General features: G+C 33.0%; 1 protein-coding gene across 5 annotated transcripts in view; it reads left to right on the plus strand.

Moving 5' to 3' along the window:
* Positions 1-223: 223 nt before the first annotated feature.
* LOC145326240 (kinesin-like protein KIF28) overlaps positions 224-20,399 on the plus strand; it is a 45,525-nt gene continuing 25,349 nt past the window's right edge. For 2 of the 5 annotated variants that reach the window (XM_080169442.1, XM_080169439.1), the window contains exons 1-27: positions 224-335; positions 914-971; positions 1,380-1,442; positions 1,954-2,025; positions 4,443-4,569; positions 5,806-5,879; positions 6,680-6,797; positions 7,404-7,479; positions 7,775-7,837; positions 8,667-8,747; positions 9,778-9,828; positions 10,959-11,082; positions 11,761-11,838; positions 12,256-12,316; positions 12,866-12,942; positions 13,592-13,645; positions 14,142-14,237; positions 15,099-15,179; positions 15,738-15,823; positions 16,045-16,128; positions 16,620-16,667; positions 17,496-17,562; positions 17,930-18,011; positions 18,673-18,743; positions 19,352-19,456; positions 19,897-19,965; positions 20,163-20,195. In XM_080169442.1, coding sequence (XP_080025568.1) covers positions 268-335; positions 914-971; positions 1,380-1,442; positions 1,954-2,025; positions 4,443-4,569; positions 5,806-5,879; positions 6,680-6,797; positions 7,404-7,479; positions 7,775-7,837; positions 8,667-8,747; positions 9,778-9,828; positions 10,959-11,082; positions 11,761-11,838; positions 12,256-12,316; positions 12,866-12,942; positions 13,592-13,645; positions 14,142-14,237; positions 15,099-15,179; positions 15,738-15,823; positions 16,045-16,128; positions 16,620-16,667; positions 17,496-17,562; positions 17,930-18,011; positions 18,673-18,743; positions 19,352-19,456; positions 19,897-19,965; positions 20,163-20,195 — 2,067 coding nt within the window. In that variant the 5' untranslated portion in view covers positions 224-267. The remainder of the gene's footprint in view (positions 336-913; positions 972-1,379; positions 1,443-1,953; positions 2,026-4,442; positions 4,570-5,805; positions 5,880-6,679; positions 6,798-7,403; positions 7,480-7,774; positions 7,838-8,666; positions 8,748-9,777; positions 9,829-10,958; positions 11,083-11,760; positions 11,839-12,255; positions 12,317-12,865; positions 12,943-13,591; positions 13,646-14,141; positions 14,238-15,098; positions 15,180-15,737; positions 15,824-16,044; positions 16,129-16,619; positions 16,668-17,495; positions 17,563-17,929; positions 18,012-18,672; positions 18,744-19,351; positions 19,457-19,896; positions 19,966-20,162; positions 20,196-20,399) is intronic. The other 3 variants (XM_080169440.1, XM_080169441.1, XM_080169443.1) reach the window with 3 other exon arrangements.

Here is a 20,399-nt window from a genome sequence, read left to right on the forward strand (position 1 = left end):
TTTTCGTGGCTGTGTTTAGTGCCCTAGAAAAATGGGGATAGATGTCACCGCTTTTGTCCTACCTATTCTACTGACGTCATAGTAGGCGGAAAGAAAAAGGGAAGGAAGAAAGAAACCCCTTAGAAAAGAGATGGGGTATATAGGGTATTTCCTGACGTCAATAGATTAGGTAGGCCATAAGCAGTGACATCCTTCCCCATTTTCTAGGGCACTATAGACAGCTACATTATTTTCAGATTTGATTAATAAATCTTGATATTATCTGTCATGGCGGAAGAGGAAAATGTGAAGGTGGCCGTAAGGGTCAGGCCATTCAACAAGAGAGAAAATGGAAGGTTTGGAAAATATTTTGGCGGTTTCCCTGGAAGTGCCTAGCCAAGCCCATAGAACTTCGCCTTCCAACCCTTTGTTTTGTAATATATTGAATAAGGGGGGGGGGGCTTGGCAGGATAGTTTTTCTACTCAGGGTAGCCCTGCAGGATCAGGACACCAAAGGTTTAGGCCTTGCAGGGTTTAAGCATTAAGAGAAAAGCTAGCTACCATCCCTACCCCTCCCCCCCGCCCATCAATATAAATCTTCGCATGCAAGCAAATTATTTTCTCATTATTGTATCTAATTAACGATCTAGGGTGATAAATCTGTTGTTTGTTCATTTATTAGCGTAGCTACTCTATTACTTTTTATTATATGTGTGTCGATCAGTTAATAATAGAAATAATATATTCAAATGAAGTTTATGAAATCTTACATACAAGCACGCCTGCAGTAAATATACTTTATAAATTTATCAATAAACACATTTTAAAAAAATCAATCTTTTTATCTATCTCTATAAATCTTAATATTTATATAAGCTGTATATGTATCTATCTATCTTTCTATGTATTAATCTATCTATCTATTTTTGTTAAGAAACGCAAAGTTGATAGTTAAGATGCAGAAAAACTCTACAATGATTACAAATCCATCGGTAATTAAACTTTATATCTTGCAAAACATGTTCTATAAAGCTTATTAAAATTTGTACTTTCTGATATGGTTAATAAATATTTTATTAGTTAGATAGATGTCTTAAAGATTGAGGATTCAAAAAAATGTTATTAGCATATTTACTCCTTACTTAATTTTATACAAACTATTGATCGTATTATAGACAGTTTTCCGCAGATATTAAAATGAAAATAAGATAAAAAAAGTTTTGTTTCCAAATGGGCAAAAGGCATAGGCTAACATAACTGGTATTATTTTATGATTTTTATTCTAATAGTCGTAAATTTATACGGTAATTCTACGTTATTCAGTACGACAGGCAACCGGTTATAATCAAGCGGATATATTATGTTTTAAAGTCATGCATTTAATAATATTTTCCTTTTAGGATGCAAACGAGACTAAAACATTTACTTTTGACCACAGCTATTGGAGCTTCGATGGATGCAAGGTTACTTGTTTTTTTTTAAATAAAATTTTTGAATCATGTACAAAAGACGAAGCTTTTCAGAAAAAAGGGCAGAAATTACCTTTTTTAATATTTGACCTTCAAATGGGCTAGGTATGAGCTAGAATCGATGTTAAGGTGTCTGAGGCGTCTGTTGGACTTGTTCAAGAGTTTCTATACACTGTACATCCAACTGTTAAAATAGTATAATCATGCTAAAATTAAAAATTATTCATGTTAAAAATCTGCTCTGGAATTTTATTATTTTATTGCCAGTACTTTCTCTTAAGCTCTCCAACGGCTTTAAGCTGCCGAGTCCGGCTCTAAGAAGCTCTTGATAGTGCCTGTAAAAAATACAATACAAATGACCAATGATAGGCCAGTGCACAGACTAAATTACCAATGGCAAACCAGTATACATTTAAGCTGACAAATAATAGGCCAGTATGATGTAATTTTTATAGGCACCATATAACAAGCTTCCGCCTTTAAACTGAAGTTTACTTGCATTTAGGAGAACAAAGATGGATATTTTGAGCCAGATCCGTCACATAAACACGGGAAACAGTTTGCTGACCAAAATAAGGTAACTCAACAACAGTAATGGATTTATTATTACTTGGATCTTACACTAGATTATCATGTTTTCTAATAAAGTGAAACTTGAAGCTAGCTAAAATAGCAACATCCACCCCCATCGACCCTCTATACCACATCCCATCCCATCATCTCATAAACAAACTGACCAATAAGTGATGTTCATATTAGCAACCTATAATGACGACAATTTTTCCCCTGTCTTTTTTTTGTCTATAGCCAAGATTTCTATTACTAATGAACCGTTTGGGTTTTCCATTTTAGGGAAGCTTCACATAGGTCATGGGATGGTTTTAGGCTAATTTGTATTTCAGATTCAAAACTTGAATTGGTTTTAGGCTATTTTTCTTCTCTTCCTAAAATAATTTTTTTTAGATAAGGGGGAAGGTTATTTTTTATCTTTATGCCTAGTCGCTGCGGGGGGACTAACCCTGCGGGGCTACGCTGTAACCAATATAACCTAACCTTAAGTTAAATCTTTCCCCTCTCATTTTATGCCAATTTTTAAACATGAGGGGAGGGGAGCATTAAAATGTAAAGCTACTAATACAATAAAGTTAGACATATCCTAGTTGTGTAGTAGCTGCGCTACTTATAATAGCACATTCCATGTTTGAGTCTAAAACAATAGGAAACAAGGATGACAACATCAATAAAAGCGAAGCTTTGAAATGGAAAGACAATCGAACATTAACACTTGTAGATTGTAAGAACTGAATAATTAGAATATTAATGCATAAGTCTTAACAAACTTTGAAGCAAATTTGTTGTAAAACTGCTTAAATACATGATACTATTTAAGGACATACTTACATTTTTTGGACTTGATTATAGAGATGCTTCGCTTATAACATTGTACCTTGTTGTAATAGGAATCAGATGAATAGGATAACATACAAAAAATTTGTTGTCAAAAAAGTAAAAAATCGGCAAAGGCATTTTTTAAATAGACGTACGGATTTTCTGGTAATGATATAAGACTTGCTTTGCTTTCTAAGTCGTACTGTTACACGAATCATCATTCTTAAAATCGATAGGATAATTCTAACCTGTCTAACCGTTTCGGTCGTATATACGGACCGACCCTAATTATAGAAAAGCTTCGATTTTAAAAATGTAAAATCCGTAACTAAGCGAATTTGTGTAATTATATCGATTCTACAAACATAATGTACATACATTGACAAGTATTCTAAAAAATAAATTAATGATATTCAACACAATCGGGCCCATATCTTTTCTCAATTAGGTTAGGTAACTAAAGAGGTTTTATCGCCGAGTTAGAACTCTGCAGGGTTAGAACCCCCTCAATGAATAAGCATTCTCACATAAACAACCCCTTAAATAGTGGATGTAAATATTCTTTTTTTCTCTCCGAGGTAGTCATAATTACCTCGGAGAAAAAATGACTACTTCGGAGAAATAAATGAAAATTAAAAACCAAAATTAAACCACATTTTAGCATAAAAATGATTTTTTGTTTAAATGAGAATGATATTCCTATCTAGTTTTAATTATAGAATGAGTTTCATTTAACAGCAAAGAAAATTTAAAAATATGGGAAATATTGATTTTCATCGATAATTTTTTTTTGTTGAGAATATTTATTCCTTTCTGTCCGAAAATATGCAAAAAGAAAAACTTCGCAAAACGTTCAACTCTTTATGATTCATGAACCGCATTAATAAAAAAAAACAAGTATGACAACATCCGAAAGTAACAAACCTTTCATAGCACATTTATCAGATATGTTTTTGTACAATTGGCCTTATAAAATACGGCATACTTAATCGTATTTTTTTACTTATTACTTAAATTTTTTTTTAAATTGGGGGGGGGGATTTTTTTTAGTGGCGAGATTTCTTGGGAGGGTTATAATAAGAGTTAAGACTCTAGGGGCTTGGTGTCCACGCACCTTGAAACATACATACAATACTTATGATTGCGTTGTAAAGCGTCCATTCACCCATCAGACAACCAACTCTCTGAGATGCACGACCTTTGTCTGAGAAGTCCCAACTATGCATGGTAGCGAGTTGCGCCTGTTTTGGGCTAAGGCATTCCCCCCACTCTAACTATTTACGTCGCGCATCTGACATAGTAGCAGTGGGAACCATTTTTAACGTCTTTAGTTATGACGCGGTGTCGGACCGAGATTCGAACCTATCACCTTCCCGACGACGAGCGGATGCGCTACGTGTTGAGCCACGGTCTCGCGGTCGCGTGGGAGGGTTATAATAGTTATCAACCTTCCCAGGTGTAATGAGAGGCTACTCTGTAAAGGAGAAACATAACGGTTCAGCGGTTAGCGTAATCCTTCGGTACAGACAAACAGACAGACATTCTGTTACTTTATTACAAGGAGTACCCTTGCTACTTGTCCATAATGTTCATTTTGTTATTTAGGTTTTTAACGATCTGGGTCGAGGAATTCTGGACAATGCGTGGGCAGGGTTCAACACCTCCCTCTTTGCCTACGGACAGACGGGCAGCGGAAAAAGTTGGTCCGTCTTTGGGTATGGCGTCAATAAAGGTAAATACGTTGTACATCTACTCGTCTCTGAAGCGTTTTAACGTCATAATGGCCTAACATTGGCAAATTTAAATGTATATTGGCCTGCCATTCGTAATTTAGTCTGTGTATTCACCTATTATTAGTTTTTTGTATTGTACGACGTCATTTTTTTAAGGGGGAGGGGTGATTGTATCTCCTCATCCCATAGACCTTGTGCCGACTCTAAAAAGGTTCTTTGAAAATCAACCAATAGTGTCAGGAGTATTAACACAGCAAAGTAGCAGAAAACATTTTGCCAGCAGACAAAAAAGGTCATTGGAAAAGGGAGGGAAGTGTTATCTGTATATAAACATCTATATATAGATCTGTTCTACCACCATTTTTCATTATTTTCACTGTTTTCAAATACTATGTTAAATTCAAAGTGTTAAAAGAAATAATAAATTCAAAATTACAGTTAAACATAAGTATTGATATAAAGAATGTAAAAATCAATAATACTCATTATTAATATTAATAGGATATATATTATATTATGAATATATTGTATAATTATATGATTATTAATTAAGAACATTTTATTTCATAAGTAGTGCAGTAATAATAAAGATAAAGATAAACAAAAACAATTATGTCCATAAGAAGCTCACCTTCATCAAGATGATAATATCTTATAAAAATTTTGAAAATATAAAAGAAAATTAAGGAAAATATTTTGAATGCATTCGTTTATTTTTGTTTGCGTGTTTTTTGTTGAATTTACTAACGTAGATACCACAATTATATTCATATACGAAACCTTCGGTATGAATAAAATTAATGTTAATTTTGGCTAAATGAATATGTTATGCATATATGAAATATTGGATGACGTCCGTTAGTGTTTTGTCCGTGTTTTTTTTTTATAATTTTTGTGTCAATTGTATTTCATAAAAATATATTATGAACACCTGTGCTACAAGCATATAGGGGTGGGAAAGCAGTAAAAATAGCCTAAAACAGTCCAATAACCATATAATCTTGTTACTTATATATGTTAGAAAGCAACACTTTCTAATAAGAATTAAAGAGTAATACGCTTCTAAATCGTACCTAACTGTTATAGAAATCAAAGTTTGAAATCGATAGGACAATTCTAACATGTCTACATTAACGGAAAGAGTTAACTTATTAGTACGTTCAGACAGACGTATTGACGGACCGACCCTAATTTAAGAAAAGCTTCGATTTTAATTCAAAAGTATGTTGATTAAGGTATTGTGCCCATATTGGCTGAAGAGTTGTTTAAAGAGATTGATGCCAAGAAGGATTCAGGCGCTACTTTTGAGGTATCAAGTTTATTCAATTTTTATAAGCACTGCTACTCTTCAAGATAATGTTGTTGGTAAAACAAGGGATAGGCGGGTAACTTAGTGTGTGTGTGGGGGGGATTATCCAACCCACCATATAATTTACTACTTGGATGAAAATTATATGGGGGGTGCGGGGGTGGTGGGTAGAAAGGAATTTTATAGAGCTTCGCACGCCATTTAACCCTTCCCCCATCAAATGTACAAATCACCCCCTCCCCCCCGTTATCAGATTTTTTACCAATTTTTTACTAAATATTAGTTTTTCATTTGTTTCTTTATAACTTTAGGTCAGTTTAGGCTAGTTTATATTAGTTACAGAGTAGCCCTGTAGGGTTACGGGCACAGCAGGGATAAACATACAATTGGTTTCCATTTTCCTCCTAATTTCCGAAGTTGTACGACTGATAACCCAACTATTGCAAACGCTATTTTCAGTTACTCCGGTCAAAGGGAAATGGTGAAAGGGAAAACAAACATTATACATTCAAAATATTAATTTTTCAAATTTAGATTTTTTTGAAAGTTTGAAGCTTTTTTATTAGTAAATATTGAGAGAGGATGAGGGTGATACGTACAAAATAGGAAACTAAGATCCAGCTGTTCCTACAGGTGCAGGCCCTGCAGGCGTTAGGCATAAGGAAAGAAACCTAATCACATCCTCGTTATGTGTTTTGATCTTTTTTTATAAAAAAAAGGATGGGGGAGGTTTAAGGGGTGGACGTCAGTGCTCGAAAGGTGTTGTGATAATCAAAAAAATGAATATGTTTATTGTTTAGGTAAAATTCAGCATGCTTGAAATCTACAATGAGAATGTGAGGGACTTATTGGACCCGAATGGGGCTAAAAAGAAGGGAGGGCTCAAAGTCAGACAACATCCAAAACGTGGTTTCTACGGTAAGAATTAAAGCAGTTTATAGTGCCTATAAAAAAGGGGATACTTCGGCAAAAGTTCTATAAAGTGTTTCATATTTAACAATAAAATTTATGTCTTTGTCTTTGTCTTTGTATTTATGTATTTATTAGGGGCTCTATATTAGAAGGGATATAGAAAAATAGCTTAAAACCATATCAAGACTTATTTATAAAATAAAGTAGCCTAAAACCACTTCAGGACCTATACAAAGCTTCCTTCTAAAGGAGAATCATATCGGTTCAAAGGTTAGCGAGATCCTTCGCTACAAACAAAAAAGCTTAGTACTTTATATAACAGGATTACTTGACTTGACTCCCCTAACCCCTCCCTTAATTTGTTCAAAAGAAATTCTTATTGCCCATGTGGGGAACCTTAACTAAGTTTATCATATAAATACCAGCGAGGGAGAGGATAATTTCGGATAAAGTGATGGAGCTCTTTATAGTGCCTTTATAAAAAAGAAATGATAGGCCGTTACACAGAGTAATTTACTAGTGTCAGGCCAGAATGACGCCTTTTTTTATAGGCACTTTAAAAGCTTCCAAGGTGATTTCACTTCCCTTTTTTAACATTGTGCTGTTTTGTAGCTGATGGACTGAAGGAGGTGTTTGTGAGCAGCTATGACGACATCAATGCAAGACTGGAAGAGGGAACTGTTAACAGGTACAAACTAAAGTTTTGTTTAAATTCATGTTGTAAAAAACTGGTTGCATATTCCTTGTTTCCCTGCTTAGCAATAGCATCAACAAGAAGAAAAAAAAACGTAGAGGGTTTTTTCCCCTATGCCTCATCCCTAAGGGTCCTATATCAAGAGGATCAATTTGTACTTTATTTTGAAAAAAAGGGGGGGGGGTGAGAGGTTTCTTTGCGCAACAAAGTACTTTGTATGAAAGTGAAAAAGTATGGTTTTGCGCCATGAGTTTCTATTATTATAAAATCATCCTTGTTTTCGTATTAGGACTGTAGCCTCAACAAACATGAATGCAACATCATCCAGAGCCCACACCATCTCGGGTATCAGGTAAACAATAGTTGGGTCATGTGAAGGAAACGAACTTGCGCGGTTTCGTCGTGTTTTCACAGTAGCTTTTGAAAGGTTTTATTAGGTTAGGTTAGGTAAATGTTAAAGATTGCTTCGCAGGGTAGGAAAATAGGCCTCGGGGGGTTACAGCCCCCCCCCCCGCAGGGACTAGAATTAGGAGAAAAGCTTATGTTAAAATATCACGAAACCCGCATTTTCATTTTTTTCACATGATCCCAATAGTTAAGTCCATAACCCTTAATAGAAGGAAGAAAATCTTGCATATTCCATCCATACTTTAACTGACAGAAAAACTTGTAACATTATTATTTTTATGTCCACAATTTTCAAACAATTACTTCAAAGGATCTACATAAGTAATAGTACTATTTATCAAAAGGGGAATGAGTGTATAATATCAGGGGGGTGGAGGGAATACATCAATTTTTCGTCCATTGTCTTGCCCCTTACTATCCATACTAATGGGAATTTTAGTTTAAAATCAAATATATCATTTTATATATTACCATTTTTTGCCCAGAATTAAACCAAATCAAATCGTCGTTAATCAAAAATATATTTAAAGACATCACAAAACCTTTATACTTGTTTTTATATGTGATAACTATTATTTATTTGTAGTATGACTAACAGGCTGACGGACCAATTAAATCATATAATGGTTTCTAATTTGTTCAGGGAGTTATCACCAAAACTCTAAAAATTCTATCTTTAATAGCTGCCGAATCGCATTTCCCCCACAGCGTTAAGGATGGACTAAAGTGAATTATAGAATAATTTCGTTATTTGTAAGATCTATATTATATAGATTTGTGCAGAGGGCTAAAAACGACGCAGGCAAAGAGATGGAGAAAAAGGCTCTTCTTAATCTTGTGGACTTGGCCGGAAGGTAACATCCTAGTCATTAATTATAGTCATTACATAAAAGTAACAGGATGTCAATTTTTCTGTCTGTATGATTGTATGTGCATAGTGAAGGATATCGCTAATCACTGAACCGATATTGTTCTTACTTACTCGGGGGAGAGAACCACCACCCTCGCAAGAGAAATCGCCCATATGAAAAAATTATACCCCACACCACTTAATTTTTTTTTTCATTTAAAAAAAAAAAAAAATGGGCAGAGGTCGATTTTTCTCCACCGCCACTTAATGCTTAATTTCGTTAATAATCAATATTCAATTTAATTAAAGATTGAATTAATAAGAATACAATATTATCTTGGCACCAAAAGGTAAAACCCGTCTGACTAAAGCTTTTCAAGTAAAATATAGAATTATATTTATCATGGTTTTGGTAAAGTAGGTTAGGTAAAGTAAGGGTTAAAAGACAACTGCAGGGTTAAAGCCTTTTGTTATAAATAATTTATCTTAATCAAGTGATAATCCACAGGAAGAAGCTCTTTACAGTACCTATAGAAAAAATACGTCATATTAGAATAGTCCATTATTCATGACATGACAAAAGTTTTTAAAAATATAGTACCAATTAAAAAAGAGGATAAATTTTAAAACTCCAGTCCGAAAAATCCCGAATTTTGTCATATTAGAATAATGGACTATTCTAATGAATAATTTTTATAGGCACTATAAAGAGATTTTATGAGCTTTTACTTATATAATCTTTCTATCATAACATAACGAATTACAATGTATTTATTATTACTTGGATCTTACACCAGATTATCATGTACTCTAATATTCATAGTCCACCCCTTTTACCCTAGTCTCCTTCCCTCATAGTGGGTGATGGAACTGACCAATAAATAATGTTAGCAACCTAAATTGACGACAATTTATCCACGTATATTGTACATATATCCATTGTAATTACAAACAAACAAATAATTCTATTGGTGCTGCTACCCTAAAGCATTTTTTTTCAATACCCATCTCTGATATTAAATTATATTGGCCAGTGAGAGAGCTGAAAGTGTTTACGGAAAGTATCTTGGTTACGGAAACTACAGGTTTTTAGAATAAGGCCATGGGATGGGGCAATGTAAGATAAAATAACCATCCATCAACTTTTAAATGTGAAAATTTGCCTTTGGGGTGTAGGTTACTTTATTTACAATTGCCATCTCCTTATCTGCCAGTAAAAGCATGATAAAAATGTAAATATAAAAAATTAAAAATTAATAATTAGCCAAAACATGTGATTGGGCTGCCCATTATGTTATGAAGTTCTCCTTTAATTCTTAATTTATTTTTAGAGTGAAAACCTCAATTGTTTTCTTCAGTTATTATAAAACAATGACCACTCGATGTCTAATTGGTGAAGCTAATGCAGAAAAGACCTATTGATAATATACAAACACGTCTGAGATTTATAAATAGATCTTGTATAAAACTAAATTAAAAGTTCAAATTATCCTCATATAAAAGTAACAGGATGTTTGTTTCTGTCTTTCTGTGCGTACCTAAGGATCTCACTAAACTGATATGGTTTCTCCTTTACATTGAAGCTTCAAATAGGTCCAAGGAAGGTTTGTAACTATTTTTGGGAGGGTACCAACTCCCTTCAGAGAGAAATATCCCCTAAAAAACATTACCCCCTAAACTTTTTTTAATGGAAAGTGATGGGTCGACCCAAGTGACCCATAGGGGAGTATCCACTAGTTAAATATACATACATAGAGTTAGATTTATTTTATCGAATTAGTTTATAGATACTAAACTGCATGATATTCTTTTTTTTATTTATTTTATATACATGACAAGTATTAAATAAACAAAATGAAAATAAAAAAGTAATTCAGTAATTAAAACATTGAAATATATTTTTTTTAGAAATCACCTAAAAAAACGAGGAACATTCAATTGAAACAATATATAGCGGAGAGTGGGGAAAACTTTTATACATGTTGACTGTTTGAATAAGAAAATTTCATTTAATCAATCAATCAAATACTTAAGGAAAAATGTTGGGTATATTGAAGCAGGATGACCGGCTCAAGGAGTGAGCATCAATCAATCAATAACATTTAATTAACTAAAGTTTTGCACTTATGTATAAAATATCTATTTAAAAAATAAAAGAAACACATGTTGACCGCTAAATGAGGGAGCATCAATCAATCAATCAATAATATTTTAGTGAGAGAGTAGAGAGTACTGGGGCGCAAGGTGACCGACTCAAAGAGGGAGCATCAATCAATCAATCACTGTCAAGTCTGGGCAACGTCATCAGTGCCCTTGCGAAACTGTCAGAAGGACACTCGGTGAGTTTATTATTTATCATAGAGACTGGAATTGAGGGGACATTTGGTTTTTTTTGTGTGTCATTATTTGGGATGTACATAAATTTGTAGGCCATTGTCTAATCCCTTTATATCCCTGGAAATATCGTGATGCAGGATAGGAGGTTTGTAATCAAATGCTATGATAATATCAATGTGCCTGAAATTAAGTACATATAGGTAGCTGTCTAAATTGCCCTAGCAAAATGGGGATAGATATCACTGTTTTTGGCCTACCTTTTCTATTGACTTCAGGAAATACCCTAAAGCCCATCTCTTTTCTAGTGGGTTTCTTTCCCCCCTCACTTTCTCTTTCCCTCTACTATTACGTCAATAGAATAGGTAGGCCAAAAGCGGTGACATCTATCTCCATTTGCTTTCAAAAAAGTTCTCATAAAAAAAACACTGTATTAGGATATGAAGTAGTAGGTTTTTTTGTTTGTAGCTTAAAATTTTTATAACTGCTTAACCGATTGGATTCTCCACTTTAGGAAATGTTCATATAAGTTCTGGAATGGTTATAGACTATATTTATTCTTAGATTTTAGTATTTGGATAGTTTTATGCTTTCTTTCTTCAGATTTTATCCCTTTTGATTACAGAGCCCCTTATGATGGGGGCGCAGCAGCTAGTATAATTATAATTTATTGGATGTAACAGGCTCGAGTCCCATACAGAGATTCAGTGCTGACCAAACTTCTTCAGAATGCTCTGGGAGGAAACAGTAAGACTATCATGGTTAGTCTTATTTTATTTTATTTATCACTCTTCTCCCCTCCGGCCCCTTTTCACCCTAATAACAAGAAAGATATAGGGATCATGGAAAGAAAACGAAGTAGCGGGTTTCGTCGTATTTTCACAGAAGCGTTTGTCCTATTTCTAGCCCCTTCGGTAAGCTCTTACCCTGCGAGGCCTATATCCTAACCCTGCAAGACAATCATTAACATTTCCTAACCTATCAAAAGCTACTAGTAAAATACGACGAAACCCACTACTTCGTTTTCTTTCCATGATTCAGATATTGTAGTGATTTTTAAGTAATATAAAAAGATTTTATCATTTTAGAATTTATTTAAAATTAATTATTGAAAAGAACTAAATTTGACGAAATTGGCAACTTTTATTAAATTAACGTGACACTTTTTTCTTATTTAGATTGCTGCAATTAGCCCAGCTGATATCAACTATGACGAAAGTGTTTCAACACTTAGATATGGTAAGTTTAATTTTTAGGCAGGGCTACTCTTTAATTGGTTTGTACGTATGTCCGCCAGAGTTCTTTCATATGACAGCTCTAAAATCTAAATTGCCTAGTATAAGCAAGTATACTATTTAATCTTTACGATTAACTTATTATTAATGTTTTTATTCGTGTTTCTTTTGTACATAATTGTCTCTGTTTCATAAGCAGATTTTTTCATAGTATTCTTAATCAACGAATACCTATTTTTTAGTTGCAAAGATATTCTTTAATACACATTGTCTGTATTCAGCCCGTCAGTACACTATGAGTGAGGGGGGGGGGGGTTTCTCAGTTGCTTTTTGGGATAGACAGTATAAATGTTGTTTATAAAAATGAGCATCTATCTAATTTAATTTCGTCGGTCTGTATGTTATGCTTTTAAAGACATAAATACTAATCTTTTAATTAAGATTTCGTAATTTTTCCCTATAATTTATTGCATATTCTTTTTGTGTGCTTCGCTATTTATGGTTGTTGTCATTCTTTTTTATAGAACAGAAATTAAAATTGATTTTAATTTAGCTGATAGAGCCAAACAGATTAAGACAAAGGCTATTGTCAATGAAGATCCTACTGAAAAACTCATCAGAGAACTTAAGGTAGATAGAAAGATAGACAATTAGATATATAGATAGACAGATAGATCAATAGTCAGATAGACATAAAGATAGATAGATAGATGGATAGATAGAGAGGTTAGACAATTTCATAAATTTGACAGACAGACAGTTAGATAGACAGATGGATGAATTAAGGGATAATAAGATTTATATAACACTTCATGTCTCATACAGAGACTTCTTAAAAACAGACAGATAGATAGACAGACAAACAGACAGATAGATAGACAGACAAACAGACAGATAAATAGACAGACAAACAGATAGATAGATAGACAGACAAACAGACAGACAGAAAACATACAGATAGATAGATAGATGGATGAATTAAGGGATAATAAGAATTATATAACACTTCATGTCTCATACAGAGACTTCTTAAAAACAGACAGATAGATAGACAGACAAACAGACAGACAGACAGAAAACATACAGATAGATAGACAGACAAACAGACAGACAGACAGAAAACATACAGATAGTTAGATAGATGATTCAATGGGATAATAAGATTTATAAAACACATGTCTGTTGAAAATATACAGAGACTTTAAAAGACAAAATAAGCATAAATCTAATCCACACAAAAAATATTAATCAATGTATTTAATTAAATGATACTTTTTAGGAAGAGAATGATAGATTGAAACATGCTATGAAATCTGGCGATATTAGTACTGAGGTGATTCTTTTTTATTAAGTAACACATAAATTGTTTAGAGTAGTAGTTTCAGAACTGAAAAAGTAGAATATAAATATATGAGTCTAAACAAAATTGTAAGTATATTTATTTGCAAACTGCTTAAATACAGGATGTTGTAGGAATCATCATGCTGTCCCGGACGGACGGAAGGACCGACCCTAATTATAGAAAAGCTTTTAAAAATGTGGTTCTTTCTCAACTTTTAATGTGTAATGATAATGAGTGTAAGCAGAAGTTTCTTGTCTGCAAACTTAAGGGTCTTTGGCTAATCATGGAGATAGTTGTCTGATGTATAAACCACCGAGTGTTTCAAATAATACTTTATGTTTTCAGAGATATTAAAAACACCTTTTCTAAGTTTAATGTATTTTTCACAGAAAACAATATAATTATTTTTCTGTATTCCTTCTTGTTGTGTCAGAAAATCGGAAAACCTAGTTTTATTTGAATCCCCCTGTACACATTTAATTTGAAGGCTCTGCAAGATATGGCTGGTAAAGAGGTTCTATCTAAGTCAGAAATTGATGCTCTCAAGAAAGAATGGTTGGCTGAAATGAAGGCTAATATGAAGGTAAAATATCTACGTAAAAGAGGAAGTTTTTGTATCTGTCTGTGTGCACTTAAAGATCTCGCTAATTGCTATGGTTCTTTTTTACAGTATTGCTTCTTGTAAGCCCAGGAAAGGTTTATCTATTTTGTAGAAAAATTCACCTCCTTAATACAATTATTCTATTTTCGGGAAAGTTAAACAATAAAATGCCAAAAAAGGAGGAGTAGGTTGCGCTAAAAAAAACCGTTAAGGTTTGAGTTTTAAGGCTTAAAAATAGTAATAGAACGCTATTTTTCACTAAATATGTGTATTTCTTATTGAAAAGAACTATAGACATTTTTTTTTTAAAGTTAAAATAATTTTTTATCGTTCTACTACTGTTTTTAACACAAAACTCACAACCTCTACGGATTTTTAGCGCAACCTACTCCTCCCTTATTCAACAATAATTTTAATTATTAAACTCAAAGCTATTCTATAATCAGAGTATGTCTTTACTTCCTTAACCGATAGTTCTAGTCGTTGCATGTTAGAATTGGTCTATCGATTTCAAACCAACATGCATTTTGATTTTTATAATATATGATATGATTATCCTATTTGTTAGATTTTATGAATAATAATTCCTAGAACAACAAGGTACTATTTATAGACAAACATTTCTATTATCTAGTCCTTAAAATATAAGTATGTCAATATATATGGTTAACAATTTTATAAATACTGTTTATTAAGTTCTCACACTCAAGAGTTGATGTTAACTTGTACTACCTGCCTGTTTTTTGAGCTTTGCATTTATTGATGTTCTCATATTTGTTTCCCATCAAATTAATTATCATGTTTGTTGCTGAGATGAATATTGACATAATTATTCTTGTTCAGGCCAATGAAAAAGAGGCAGAGGATCATAAGAAGACGACAGAAGAAAAAGTTTCTGAACAAAAGTCTCAGGACTCTGAAAAGGTAAGGATATCTGGGTTAAGATTGTTTTTACAAATTTTAGGATATGTTAGGTTATAAGCTAGGGGGGTGAGTTGCCCACGGCTTGGCAAGCTAGGGGGCCGAGCGCTACGGCTATTTCAAATTTTGAAAAAAGTCCTAGAAGAATATTACCGGTTATCTTACTAAGACATCAGCTGTTTACAAGGGAAGATAATGAGTTCGAGTCCCGGGTTCAAAGTGCGTCAAAACTAAAGACAATAAAAAGATTTTTAAAACAACAATCTTAAATGTCTGAGAGTAATAGAAATGTGGACTGAAAGACAAAAATGGTGCAATCAATGGGTTGTTTGTCTTTACTGAAGTTTAAAAATGGTAATTGTTGAAGATATATTAACCATATTCATACTAAAGAATAGCTATAACAAAAAATGAAAAATAAAATTCCTTAGAGGATATCGCCAATATTTCAAAAAAAATATCTAGGAATTTTGAAAGATGGAAAAGCTTTAATATGTTTTTACAAACGTTTAACGAAATCATCCTTATTTTTATTTTTAACAAGAATATTCTTTTGCATAGGAGTCAGCTCTGCAAAAAGTTCTGGAGGAGAAGAAATCCAAGCCTCACTTTTTCAATCTTAATTTTGATCCTCAGCTTAGCGGAAGGTAGGAGATTTCTTTCCAGTATCGCTTTAAAACTGATTAATATCCGGTGGATTCAAACCGGTTCTCAGTCATACTTAGAAATTATGTATAGCATCGTATTATATCCAGTTTTCTACGAATATATAAATGTACAATCTTTAGTAGGTTTGTCCCTAGGTTAGGGTTTTTTTTGTGGGTGTATCTTTCTTTATTATTATTATTAAGATATAATTTGATTTTAGATTGGTGCACATTATCCAGAAATCTGAAACAGAGATTGGTAACCAGAAAGGAAAAGAATCAGACATCTGTATGGTTGGACCTGGGTACGTATTTTACACAGGGATAAGCCATTGGATCATAAATTAATATCCATACCCAATAAAGATATACAAAATTACACCTCCTGTAGATTAGAATCATTGGTTGAAAACTTTAGACTCTACAAGTTTAAAACTAAACGATTAAAATTCAATAAAAGTGCGATTTAAACTAACGAATAATATAACTTTGGTTACCAGTGTAATTTACAGTCCAATGTCTCCTCCCTTCCTGCACTTTACAAGTTTAGCAACTAAGGACTTGCAGGCTTTTCAAATATTTTTAGGGGAGAGAGGAGGGCTAAAAAATTTAATAGGGTTAACATCCCTTTACCAATTCGTTATTTTAGCCAGCCACAAGTTTCACTTTATTAAATTACATGATAATCTGGTGTAAGATCTAAGAAATAGTAAATCCATTGCGTTATCTATTATGCAAATATGTTAACCTATTAAAATATAGTTATAAATTATTTAATTTCACTTGATATTTTCAGAGTGCATGAGACCCACGCCATCCTGAGACAGGACAAGAAACATCACAGGTAATATTTTAGAACCTTTATTACTATATAACAATGTGATGTCAATAATTCTGATAATGGAAGCAGCTTATATATAAAAAATTACGTCAAACAATACAAATGACCAATGATAGGCCAGTATACATTTTAACATTGGTCAATTAAAATGTATACTGGCCTATCATTGGTTATTTGTAATGTATGACGTAATTTTTTAAAAAGCAGTTTCTTTCATGGTCCATTTTTGCCAGGGAAGGAGGGTATATTAGTCTATGAACTATAAAGGTCTCCTAAGTTGTTCAAATTAGCAATGTCCAAACTTTAAACAAATAAGAGGGAAAAAAAAGGGAAGGGGGGAAGAAAAAAGAGATGGGAGAAAAGGGGGTTTTCCCCATCTCTTTTGAAGAGATTTTCTTCCCCCCTTCCCTTTTTCGGGAAAGAAAAATATGACGTCACTGGAGTCTTGTTCCTCAAAATTAATACAAATTCGGGACAGTTTTCTGTGTGTCCTAAAACTCCCTAACATTTAGAAACAAAATAGAAATAAGAAAATTTAGAAAAAATATTTGTATAGATGATTTAATTTCTAAAAGCGAAGCTTTGCTACAATTAGGGTCGGTCCGTCCGTCCGCTAACCACTGAATCGATATGGATCTCCTTTACAGGATTGCTTCTAATAGGTTTATATCTACATATTTGGAAGAGGGTACTACCACCCTCTCAAGAGTAATCCACCCCCTCCCCAAAAAAAAAAATTCCAAATTTGGTTATCGAATTCAACTCCCCCCTTCTTAAGTGGCCCTAAAGGCCTCTAGGGGCGTAGCTGCTAGTTACAAATATATTTTTTAGAGTTTGGATAAAGCAAGCTGAGAAAGATTGCAGAGTTCTTGTGAATGGAGATGCTATCACTGACGAGGTCACATTTTTTTACAGTATGGCTTCGCTAGTTTCAAACCAGTTTTGAGCAATAATTTTGTGTATAATCATTGGGCATGTACATTAGTTTATCGGCCATTGCCTTTTCCATTTAGATATCTGTAAGAAAAAAAAACTTAAACATTTGAAAATTTAGTAAATATGTGACTAAATACAGCTGTGACTGAAGAAGTGCCCTCAAACATCCCGCTTGGTTGATTTGATTTTTTTAAATACAGGGATTGATTTATTGGATCATGTTTAGACTTCCAGTTGATTTTTTGAATTGTAAAAGGTTATTTTACCTACAGCTTACATGCGGCTGCCGAGCCCTACATAAAACCTAAAAATTAAAGAAAATGTTTTAGGTTGAGTTGTTTCACAATGACCGTCTGGTGTTTGGGTCCACTCAACTTTGGGTATTCCAAAATCCTAAAGAAAAAGATTCAGGTAGGTACCCAAAGTTTTATAACCAAATAATCTGATTAGTTGGCTCGAAAACTTAAGGTACTTTTATTGAGTGTGTGCTTTCTTTAGACCAGAAGTGTCAGAATTTTTCAACCAAACTTTTTTATCTACAGAAGAGTTTTATGTTATTACGGATGTAAAAAAAAATTATCGTCCATCCTCTTATATTTTAAACTTCTCCTTGATAGAATTTATGTTAATTGTTATAGATAGTTCAATCAAATTTTCCATACTTAATAAATATCGCACCATGATATAGCGTTAAAATGTTTGGGTCAACTGCAGTTCACGGTAAAATGTTCCTGGTAACGAATATCTCCAAAAATCAATGAATTTTAACGGCTGCTAGCTGCTAAACGGCTCAACATACATATAATACCCGCACACCGTTTTAAGCGACACAAGAAGGCCAACAAATAACCTGGAACAGTAACAATGATGTGCAGGGAAAGCTTCACTGAAGAAAAAACGCATAAAATAAATCTTTTTTTGCGCGTGTATGTACACTGCGAGATAATTTTACATTATTGATTAATGACTTCCAGATTATTTGTAGCCGAATCTATACTTTCCACCGTTTGGCCGTTAGAAGCCTAAATATTTTTTTTGGATGAACTTGAGTTGAATATTCTAATACTTTTAGATAAGAAGAAGTATCCTCCTATTACTTACGAGTATGCACAAGAAGAGATTGCAGCTAAAGCTGGAGTTAAGGTAGATAGATAGATAGTGTTACAGTTGTCCACAGATAAGAAAATTTGTAATTGATTCCGTTTTGTTAACCTAAAGAGGCTAAAGGACTTTAACAACTTGAAAGGTTGATCAATATTTTCGTTTTCGTGGACAATTTTATATTTATATAATTTTGAGCGTAAGGAAATAAATTTGGTTCGGTGAATTGATGTAAAAAATTATAGATAGTAGGTTCAAATAATTATGTAGTCATAAACTGATTTTAGCAAAGTGTTTTATAAAAGTTGCCACAGGGACCTCCCCTATAATGTTTTTGAGAATTTTTTGTTAGTGGGAAGAGAAAGGGAGAAAAAATAGATGGATACACAAACATTACAGGATTAAATAAAATATTATTCTATTATATAAAGTAGTAATCTTTTTTTGTCTGTAACGAAGGATCGCGCTGACCACTGAACCGATTTGGTTCTCTTTTACAGTACCTAATGGTTTTAGGCCATTTTATTCTCATTAAAAGTCTGGGTATGGTTTTAGACTATTTCTCTGCACTTCCATATCCCTTTGAAAATAGAGTCCATAAATGGTAGGGGCGCCGGCGCTAGTATGTCATAATTTATTATCTTATCAAGGTTGATTCAGCTGGAGGTGGTGATGTTGCTCTGCTCCAAGAAGATCTTATTGATGTGATGCCTGCTGTTGAAGAGGCTAACAGTATCAGTGAGGAGCTGGACAAAAGGGATTATCCATTCCAATTAATTTAGACCTATTGGGCAAAATTCTATAAAATTTCTTAGATTAGCTCAGAAGTTAGGGTGTTTTAATGCTTACAGATTCTTTTATAAACTCTAACTCTCATAGGAAATCTTATAAGATTTAGACTTTAACATTTTTTGTTGAAGACTTTAGCATTGAAGCAATAAAGTGATCAATCTGCTAGTCTAATACATAAAACACCAATTTATATGGTAACTACTGCTGCTATGACGGATGCATTCTAGCAAGTGGCACAATTAGGACTTTCAGATTTGGGTCATGCAACCAAGGGTTATAAATTTTCCATAGTGATATATTTCCTTTTTAAAACCTGATTATAGATAAATTTTTTTGTTTGGACTTGGCCATTTTACCATTTAAAAAAAAGATTTTCTAAAATTTTACAATGGATAATTTCTTTAGAGTAAAGTTTGAGATAATTCTGATATCTCCCCAAATGCTGGGCAAGATGCAGGGGACTAAAGCAGAGGTAAAACATACATATTACATAAAGTGTAAATACTGTTTTAGAAACTGTAACAAAATGCCTTTAGAATTTTATTTAATTAGTATATTAAGCTTATAGCTTTGCTTATAAATTGATAGTTTAGTACAAATATTTTTTTATTAATACTACAGTACTTTTAAGGAGAAAAACTTGGTAAATTAAAATAAAAATATCTCTAGGGGTTCACTGATATGAAATCAACCGTACCAGAGGTATAATAAAATATTTATAGGGTGTTTCTAAAGTCAGAACTCAAAGGGATAGTTTCATGAAAAGGATTTACCATTCAGTATTTTGAAGAAAAAATTTAAACATATTAAATTATAACCCTATTTGATAAAAAAGTTTAATAAATTCTTTAATTTTAGTAATTTAAGTTCTTGATTAATGGTAATTTTATGATACCTAAAAATAAA

This window comes from Acartia tonsa, chromosome 8, assembly GCF_053477335.1.
Source record: "Acartia tonsa isolate MP-2025a chromosome 8, ASM5347733v1, whole genome shotgun sequence".
Lineage (NCBI taxonomy): Eukaryota > Metazoa > Arthropoda > Copepoda > Calanoida > Acartiidae > Acartia > Acartia tonsa.